At 36.0% G+C, this 10329-nt stretch overlaps 1 protein-coding gene across 2 annotated transcripts; it reads right to left on the bottom strand.

Annotated features, from left to right (window-relative positions):
* Positions 1–411: 411 nt before the first annotated feature.
* On the bottom strand, positions 412–10008 carry LOC111326316 (uncharacterized). 2 transcript variants are annotated; one of them, XM_088753458.1, is made up of 9 exons: positions 9455–10008; positions 8849–9060; positions 7173–7234; positions 6367–6489; positions 5246–5335; positions 4107–4698; positions 2586–2699; positions 1639–1789; positions 412–866 (listed from the first exon to the last, which is right to left on the bottom strand). In XM_088753458.1, the coding sequence occupies exons 1-9, from the start codon at positions 9503–9505 to the stop codon at positions 753–755; spliced, it is 1509 nt and encodes a 502-aa protein (XP_088609584.1). In that variant the 5' UTR covers positions 9506–10008; the 3' UTR covers positions 412–752. The 2 variants fall into 2 exon arrangements, with proteins under 2 accessions (XP_088609584.1, XP_088609589.1); XM_088753463.1 differs by having other exon boundaries at positions 8849–9017; positions 9455–10005.
* Between the last annotated feature and the right edge of the window lie 321 nt (positions 10009–10329).

Here is a 10329-nt window from a genome sequence, read left to right as displayed (position 1 = left end):
GCGCCGCAGGAAGCTTATGTGAACATCACTCTCTACTCCTGAGCACGTGATCATTACTGTCTCTAATAAATGCAGGATATATATTATCACTGTTAGGCTGCTGGAAGTGAATGATTGGAGCTTAATATTACGTGGTCTTTGACAGAAAATTTGTTAGCTTGTTTTATTAGTTTAACTGTTGTTAGTTTTGAACCTTTTAATTGTCTCAGTTTTATTTCTGAAGTATTTCTGAAATGTGATGATTTTCATCCCTTAACTGAATTCAATAAGGTTTTATTAATAATAGGACTGGTGTGTGTAAGACCGCTAACATAAAAGTCAATAGGATCTACATGAAAAGCATACAGTCATGTACGTCTTTACTCATTAGGCTGTAGGGTCTAAGAGTTACAAACTGTGCCGAGGAACAAATGAAAAACATCAATATTTTATTATTTCCCAAAAGCTCTTAGATAAATAATTAGGAACTAAAATATTAATCGAACTGTAAACAACAAGAAAATGTAATACCAGACCGTTGAAACTTATTGATTTGTAGTTATTGGCCTGCCCTTTTGATTTCCCACTATTTTGTTTACAAAACATTTTGTTACAATTCTTCCTGCTGCCACTAGTTTTGTTGTTGGTGTTGTTATATTAAGTAAAAATTAATTAATAATAGTGGATTTCTGTACATGTCAAGACTTTTCAAAAGCAAGTGATTACAGCAAACATTTACTATGGAAAATTAAATGTCCTGCCTACACAAGTTTTCATGACTGCTCTTCCTTACTTCCAAATGCATTTCTTTCATTCGTAAGAACTTCCATAACCTTCTTCTCCATGTCCTCTAAGGAAATGGTGACTTTATTCAGTGATGAAAAATCCTGTTTCAAAGCAAAATATGACTGTTGGTGTAATCTGTAGCGACATTGTGAACCAAATTCTTAATGTACAAGCAAAAGATTGGAATGCCATATAGTCTGATGGGAGAATGTTGGTACTAAAATGTCTGTGAGAATTACGATAAAATTATTTTGAAATTGAAATTAAATGAATACGCTGGCTTGGTTATTATCTCATCATTATTTAGACAACAATAAACAAAGGAAAATAATGTTTTGCTAAAAAGTGGGCCAAACTTTGTATGACATTCTATACCCAAGTGGTCTTTTCTACATGTATTCTTTTTATCACAGCCATGTCTCTTTACGTGAGCTAGAGAGCATAAATTGAGCTTGCAAGAAAAAGTACAGCCCATGACAGTGTCAACAAAACATGAAAAGGAGTCGTGAAGAGAATTTTTTAAGGAGCAAGTTTACAGTTGTGATGTAAATAATTATTTGGAACACACTCTTAAACTCCTGAGAGACAACATGGCTGAAGACCTTGTTAACTTCCTCAACTGAAAATAAGTCAAAATTCATATTTCATGCTGCTGTATAGTATTGTGTAGGTTATGGTTTGTCCATCTATTAAAACATGGCCAAAATTTTAATGTACCATCGTTTTTCTTTCTTAGTTTTTTCTTTCCTCCTTGGGGTTTTTCTCCTCTGAGAGAGTGCATTGATTATTTTAAGACTTCTGAATGTAAAATGTTTAACTAGTAACTTAGCTTTTCACTTGACGATACCATAACATTTGTACTACTGTGCATACCTTATTGATCTGTTGTAAGAGGGGACCATGGTAATTCCAGCAGTGGTGAAAATATGCAACACACATCTCAAATACAGTGGCCTTGTCTGCATATGGATCACAGTGTGGCACAAGCTGCCGCAACCAGTGCCACGACTTTGTGATTCGTTCTCTACGTTTGACCAGATAAAACCAGGAGTCACTTGTAGATATTCAATAGTTATTCAAACTCCTGGGTCCCATTTCTCAAAAGTTGCAATTCATTATTGATAATAATCTATTATTAATAACCTTTCCTAAAAGCTGATTTTACAGCTGCTAAAGTACATGTAGCACCACAACTGATAATCATTCCTCAGATTACGATTATAATGAATTCTGGTTTTAGGCTTGCAGAATTAATAGTGACTTCAAAAGTGCATCATGGTCCCAGGAAGTTTAACCTTTTCTCTCCCAAGATTAATGTTGATATTGCATAGAGAAATTCATCCTTGAAGGGTTAGAAATGGATAATATAATATTATGCATCAGATAAATCACTGACAGCTGAATAGCATACAGTTAAGTTTGTTCTTCTTGTGCTTGCCTACTGGAAAGCAATATTTGAGTTTTAACCGTCTTTACCCACTCACTGAACAAATTAAGGGCTTGCTTGGCGGGGAATGCAACAGGGTTGCCCTAGCAGGCCAGAATTTGACTATCTCTGAGCTTTCCCTAGTAATGGATGCTCATTGTGCAGCCAACAACCTGATTATATCTATATGTAGTTTTATTAATTGGCCTGAACATTATAAGCTGGAATCAAGTTCCCCTCATTACACTTGGCCACTGGGAACTAACAGCCACATGTAAAGTACTGTCAGTTAAAAATAAGACTTACAGCCCTTACAATCTACTTTTTAGATAGACACATTATAAAAAATGCTTCAAGAGTGGCTGATTTATCAAGCATCTCTTAGTTTTCTGACCTCCTTTTCTTTTCCTTGTCCAAGTGATGTTCTTTCCGTTCAAGGGAAGTCAAACCCATAGACCTTGGTTTCTTTTTTTTCAGTCCGGCAGTATCCACTTTATTTAATGTTGAGCTTTAGACAAATAAATAATAAAAAACATGTCAGCTTATTGCTTTAGTTAACAATAGACCGATATTATTGGAGTTCACACAATGAAGATGACTGAGTTAGACAACCAAGATCAGATTCCTATTACTTGTAGGTACAATCATTCAGTACTTACTGATGAGAAAACAAATTGAATATAACTGTAACAAACAGCACTTCACTGCTCAATAGTGTCTGATATTTAACAATTATTCCACGAGCGCATGTTGGATACAAGATGATAGATAGCCAACGAGGTGCGTAGCACAGAGTTGGCTATAATCATCTCATATCCAACAAATGCGAGTGGAATAGTTGTTTAAATTATTAAAAATGCTACATTAAATTATTAAATTTTATTAAATTTTTAGCTCCCTTTTAATTTTAAGCTTATGCGTAAGCTTACCATAATCATAGTTTATGGTATATTGGTTCATATATCATAATGGCTAAGCCAATGAAAAGTCTTGAATTGCGTTATCCAGTGATCCAGTTTTTTTGATAGCCAACACTTTCCTGCAATCTACTATTTCCATACCTAATGCCCATCCTAATTTTCTACAGACTTATTCCATGTTTACAGTGTGACACTTCTGTGTGTTGTTGAATCCCCAGCTCTTATCATGAATCGAACAAAAAAGGGTTGGATAACTCAGAACTCAAAGTAACTCCAGAAATACCAAGTTTGATTTGGCAGAAATCAGTTGTACTCACCCATATGCCACAACAAAGAAATTTCAAAAGTCAGAAAACAAACCAGATTTTGACCATGGAAGTAAGATAGACTGTATGTATTAACTTAAAGATGCATGTATGAAAATGGTCACACTAATACCCCCTTGGCAGGCTGCAATTTCATTAATAGCCCATTTCCGAATTACCCTTGGCCTCATTTTCAAAACAAGGCCTGGTGCTCAACCATTCTTATGAAAATGACTTTAACTTACATGTGAATGAAAACTTACTAGCATATGAAAGGATGAGCACCAGGACTCGTTTTGAAAATGAGGCCAAGGGTAAATCGGAAATGGGCTATTGACAATTGATGACAGTGAGTAAAAGTATTTATTTAGAGGTGATAGTATGGGATATCTGAATTGTTATCATGTTGAATTTAGTGGGGCTGTTAGTTTCATTTTGGCTCAAACATGGAGGAATTTACTTGAATGTATTGATTGTCACTTGCAATCTTAGCATAGACCAGTACAAAAAATTTGTCTGGGTTAGACATGGGGTCACCACTGAGTTGGTCAACAGGATAAAAAGTCAGCTCTAAGCTCTGGCAGTGTGCAATTTTGCATCTTAGGAAAACTGTAAAATTACTAAAAATTTACTGTTAGTAGAAAATTAACTTTTGTTGTATATGGTATCAATAGTTGAGAACAAACATACCTTTGGGAGTAAACATCTTCATTCACTTTCTTTTCTTGGGCTGTCTTATCATTTTTATCAGCTTTTGACTTTGGGGTGTTTTTTCCAGATTGATTGATTTCGTCATTGGAATTAACACTGGCTCCATCACAGCTTTTTTCTTCCTGCGTCTGTTTCCTGCTGGAAATATCTTGTGGAATTTCATCCATAGCCTGCTTCTTGTCCTCCTCTTTTGTAGGCACTGAAGGTTGCCACTTATCCCTCTGCAGAAACCCACTAGACATAACAGTACTCCCTGGGCCACCTCTGTCTTTGTTTACATGAACAATACTATTTCCATTTGTAACATGAGGACAATGGTGAAATGGATGGTGTGGCAGCAGCTGTGTGTGATACAAACCACCACATGAAGTCTGTTCTGCTAAGTGAGGCACAGTACCCTTCTCCTCATAATAGCCTTGCTGATTCATAGGCGATGCAGACATCAAGAGGGTATTAATGTGATTATAAGCACTTTGTGTGTTGTGATAGCCATGTACATATGATGAAACTGAAGGTAGACCCATATTTGAAGCTGGACTTTGCAAATCTTTATGACTTGCTGCTGTAGCACCTGGTTGAAAAATGGAACTAGAGCAATTCTGCATTGCTTCATAACATGACATACATGTACACTCTGGAAAACTACAGGCTGGTCAGGAGTAATCTCAAAAGTCTCTCTCAAGTAGTAACATGGCAGTATTACGAACACAATGCCAAAACAGTCACAACCCTTCATTCAGGCTGCACAACAAGCTAATGCAACTATCCTGTAAATCTGAAAGTATTGTACATTAATTTTATCTCGACAGCAAACTCACTCTTGAAAATGTTTAACTGGCACTAGGACTCTTTTGGTTCACATTGAAGAAGTATTCATGGTAAAAATCCAGAACTTTACAATTAATCTGTTAGTGCCAAATGCATAGAGCAGACAAGTTGCCACAACGAGCCCACTTACTCTGACTTATGACTACAGGTTATAAATGTAAGTTATGAGCATGGAAAACTATAATTTTGAGGAAACAAGTGATATGCAGTTTTCAAAGGCTTGCAAGTTATGAAATAAATGTATTGGTTCCTTTCCCAGTTTGTTTCATTGCAATAATCAAATATCATACCTTTACAATCATAGTTGTTACTTGATGATAGAAAAGCTGTGTCAAATTTCCTTTTCCTTACAATGCCAGGCCTCTTTGATTTGGGAGTAACTGAAATGTTCAACATTTTGAAAAAATTTTCAAACATTGTCTCCCTAATTGTAAAGCTATCAAATTATTATCTGGCATTCATGAATGACATTTTGGTTCTACTAAGTGTGCAAGTATTAACCACACTGAAAAGGGCTATATTGCATCTTCAGTAATAACAATGAATAAGAAATGAGCTGAAATGAAGTCAACTCTGAGTTATAAATGACAGAAAATTCTCAGAAATGATTGGGAGTATACTCTGGTGACCTTACAATTTTCTGAAAGGGAACAAAATTGTGTATGGCTCCCATCAACATTCTCAACTTGTACACAGCTTCCCAGCTCAATTATATTCATCTAGTGTCCATAACATGAAAGATTTTTACAACAATTGGCAGTAATGTTGCAAACTGATTGGCCAAGTAGCTGTTGTTGATAAGAGCACAGACAATGCTGCATGCATCAAGGTGCCACACAACATGTAACCCACTGAAAGAATCATTTTATTTAATGTCAATATTGTCAATGGTAAAAAAAACAAATTGACAGTGGGTTATGGTGGTCTGTATTCTCATTACAGGTACAAATTATGATATTCATCATCACAGTCACTGTGATGAAAAATGTAGTTGTCCATAATTTAGAGCACAGACCAATTTTCAAATTGTTAAGTATCTCTATGGAGAAACTGAAAACCAGAACAAACATGTTTCACAAAATGAGGCACCAGCATTAGACAAGAAATTGTTTTGGTGGATTGATTTGCTCAAGCAGTTAATTCCATTGCTTAGTTATTGAAACTAATGGATCTAAACCCACACCACATCCAAATTTGACTACTGTCTGGGTTTTTTTCCTTTATTTTAATTTATCTGACTGTTTTGTTTTTGGGAAGGTAATCTAATTAAAGAGCAATTAACTAAAGGCAGATTACACCATCCAAAATTCCTTGTAACTCGACTATATAAAACACTCTGAAAAATAATGAAAGATGTTTTGCATTGAAAAAAAAGCTAGCATGACTTCACCAATTGCTTCATGATAGATACCAGCAAATTGTCCTGGTTGTGTTATCAGGCGATTTAATGCACTTCCCAAATCACATTCCAGTGTCAAGCAATTGAACACAAGCTCATCAATGTACTGCTCTTGCATCAAGTGTCTGACAGAATCTAGGGAACATTTCTAAATTAGTTATTGACACTACTGCAACAGACAACTTTTACTATAATCAAATTTATTAGTTAGAACAGTTCAAATGAGTCAATCTTTCAGTTGCCAATTAGGAAACTCATAGCTGAGTTACCGTACCTTTTATAAAAAAGCTATTATTTTAAGTTACATTGCTTTCTGCAACAGTATTAATTTGCATGTCCAGCTATATTATAAGAAACATATTCAAAAACAGAGAAATCTTTGAAGTGATTCTTAGAAGGGGCAATTAAGTTCTACCTATAGCTCCATTTACATGACTTTATACAATTGTTGTTTTTGGACGGTAGAATATAGACCACACTTTCCCATCATTTACTACAGACTGTACTAACCCACGTAAGTTCAGAAATACTAGAATAGATGGAAAATCACTGGCCTGATTTAACTTCTTCTTAAGCTTCAATGACATAGCTCCATCATTACAGGTATAGCATTTTGACCAATCTCTTTTTCTTGAGATTCCTTTTAAGATACCTAAATTTCTTAAGGGCCTCAGTTCTTATACCACTGGTCAAGGAGGCTGGCTTTGTCTCCATGGACTCATATAATTGGTTTTAATCTGTTATAATAAAGAAGGGAAGGCTCGTTTGGCCAGTAACCATGGTGATATATGTAACTAGGGAGAAAGGAACGGGTTTACCTGACAAGGGTCCAGAGGAAATAAACACAATGGGTGCATACTCATTGCATGCCTTTGGTGATCTGTTGAAACAAAACAGGTTACAATGACCAAGTGTTCATCAAAGAAGCCATTGAGACCATAATAAGGGAGAAAGAATCTTTATCAGTTTTGGGGTAGCAAGTACCACAAAATACAAGGTGACAAATTTTTGATGGTCAAGAGAGATGGAACAACAATGTTAAAAAATATTAATTTTAGGCTTTAAAGCCATAATAGACCAGTGCAAATGTACCCTTTATATTAGCACTAATTGTCTACAATCCACAATGAGAAATCAATGTATTACCAATTCATGCAGTTGCAAAAAAAAGGAGAAAAAATCTCAGGACTTCTGCCAGTAAATCATTATGTTGATTGTAAGAAATGCCCAGAAAACTTGATCAATTCTTAAATTTAATCCGTTCAGAATTTTGAAGGAATCATGTTCTGGTAATAAGTAAATTCTTCAAGACAACAAAACTGCAAGAGAGCATAGGGCAAGTGAAATTTATAGTCTGAAAACTTCACAAGTGCTTATTTTAAGCTTAACAAAATAGAGGGCAAAATTACTGAATGCAGATTGGTCAATGAAGAGGGTATTTTTTCTTAATTTTGCATGAGAAGAGGACAGAATTACTAGCTCATGACTGGTACTCAGGTTGCCTAGCAACAGCTTATGCTATCGAAAAGTTGTTGCTGAAGATTTTCTGTAACAATGGCGTCTCGTTTCGAGATAGTTGACGAGGAATATATTGAAGAATTAAAAGACAAGAGTGAAAATGAAAACACGAGGAAAAGCACAGAGTACTGGAAGAATGTTTTTAAAAAGTGGGCGAATGAAAGAAACTTCCAAGCAAATTTACAAGAGTACTAGAGCAATGTCCTCGACTGAACACTGGCACAGTTTTATGCCGAGTTATGAAAAGAAAACAGAGATGAATATGAGCCCGACTGCCTGAAAGTAATGCAGGCATCACTGGAGAGATATCTAAAATCAAAAGCCTATCCAAAGTCCTGGTATCTTTGTGCAAAAATAAAATTTAATTCAGCTCATTTGTGTGTTTGTGGCCATTGATTCTCTGTCAACTTTAAATGGCTTCTTATGACTGATTACCGAAGAGTGCATTAAAAAATTCAGTAATTTTTCCCTCAATTTCATTAACAAGTAATCGCAATGGGTCCTCGTAGAATTAAGGATTAATATCACTTGTGTTTTCAGAAGTTGCCGAAATTGCCCTCGTCGCTTTGTGACTCGGGCAATTTCAGCAACTTCTGAAAACACGCGTGATATTAGTCCTTAATTTTACTTGGCCCCATGTGATTACCTATACAAATTGCTTGAGAAGTCATGTTATTACTTACTAGTAATTTACATGAAAAAATCATCAAAGAAAGTCAAGACTTGCACTTGTGTTAATTGTTATTACTTACTAGTAATTTACATGAAAAAATCATCAAAGAAAGTCAAGACTTGCACTTGTGTTACATTTTTTGCACTCACGTTACATGAAAAATTCACTCACTTTCAGCCAATCAGAAGTGCATAATTTTTTTTAAGTAAATCATAATGTATTTAATTGTACTTAATTTGAGTACTCACAATGAAATCTTCAAGAATAAATAGACTCACAATCAAGGAAGACATGTACACTTACTTGATAGTCTTAATGAAATTTTTATCTTCACAGTCTTCCAATACAATGAGAGCCATCCTCATGGATGCACATAACTGTGAAGCTGATGTAATGCTTGATTCCTTGTTAACAGTAAACCCTAATGACTCCAGCTTCTTGATGATGATTGTTGTTGAATCTGAATTTTTTGCTGAGGACAAATATAAGCATGCTCCTTTTGCACTTTCCTTTTTCTGCAATTAAAGTTGGCCATAATAATGCACTGCATCCCTTTTAAAATTCACCAAACCTGACTATGTATTAAATAATAAACGACAGGGAAACGCTCCTTGTTCCCAGAAACTTCTCGTTTTGTTTTTCGATTGCTGTATTGAACGAACAAATTACAGGAAAAAGGTGTATTTCTGGCGTCCGTTTGTCCACTTCAAAATCGACCTCTCGAGAAAGGCATACCCCCGTTAGTTTACCTACCCATGAGGTGCTCTCGTAAACAAAAAATTTCTGCCCAAAAATCCCCAGCAACACACATGTCCTGTTTATCACGAGTAAGGTTTTCAAAATAAAATTACGGAAACTTTTGAAGGATCGTATCATGCGTTGAAATGATAAAACATCATGCAGACTCACCTCGGCGCTCTTCACAGTTATGTCAGAATCCTCACCTTTGCTTTCGACCATTGTTTAATTGAAGTGGTAGATTGTGATATGATGTTGCACTTCGCCCTCTAAAGACACTGAAGTTCTTAAACCTTTTTGCTTTGTACTAAAAAACACAGTCTGGTGAAAAACTCTTCTCGCTCTCTTCTGCTCGCGACAATCGTCCACGTATTTTTTTCTTACGTGATCTGTTAGATCTCTTACCCAGTTCTTACCTAATTGTAACATTTTTGTACGCAGTCGAGCCAAAAGCCCCATAGCGTTAACAAACGAACCTGATATGCCGCTGAAGCGTACCAGAGAGTCACCGTACCTAAATTCCGGTGGTATATTTCGTTCAGGCATTTCGTTCTGCGGAGACAGTATGAAATCTGTCAGGCATCCTATCGGGTGTGCGCGAGAAGCCTCTCGAGTGGACGCGAGAAGAATAGCACGAGTCAACAAACCGTGGGAAAACGGGACGAGTACGGTACAGTTTTTCCGGCGAGTCAACGAGTGCAAAATAGGTGATACCCTACACGACTAACGAAATGATAACATGATTATTACCTTTTATGCCGAAAAACTGTTTTACAAATCTCGTCACGTGGAGTCGAACATACAGAAAGCTTTAAAATGCAAATGTCGCGTTGAAGTTTCAAATATTTCGCCTCATTTGAGGAATCAAAGTTGAAGATGGCATTCCAAAGCGTATATGAATGATTTCTGCATTTTTTCCCAGCAAACTCGCCTCGTTGAAGGCTGTCCAGTGAAGATGGCTGAAATTCTTGTGAGAATGTTTCAGAAGCTGAGAAAGATCTTGCTTCTTATAAACTCAGTTCTTGAATTTGTTCTCGTCCTCAAGA

Source organism: Stylophora pistillata, chromosome 1, assembly GCF_964205215.1.
Source record: "Stylophora pistillata chromosome 1, jaStyPist1.2, whole genome shotgun sequence".
Lineage (NCBI taxonomy): Eukaryota > Metazoa > Cnidaria > Anthozoa > Scleractinia > Pocilloporidae > Stylophora > Stylophora pistillata.
This window is presented reverse-complemented; position numbering and strand designations above follow the sequence as displayed.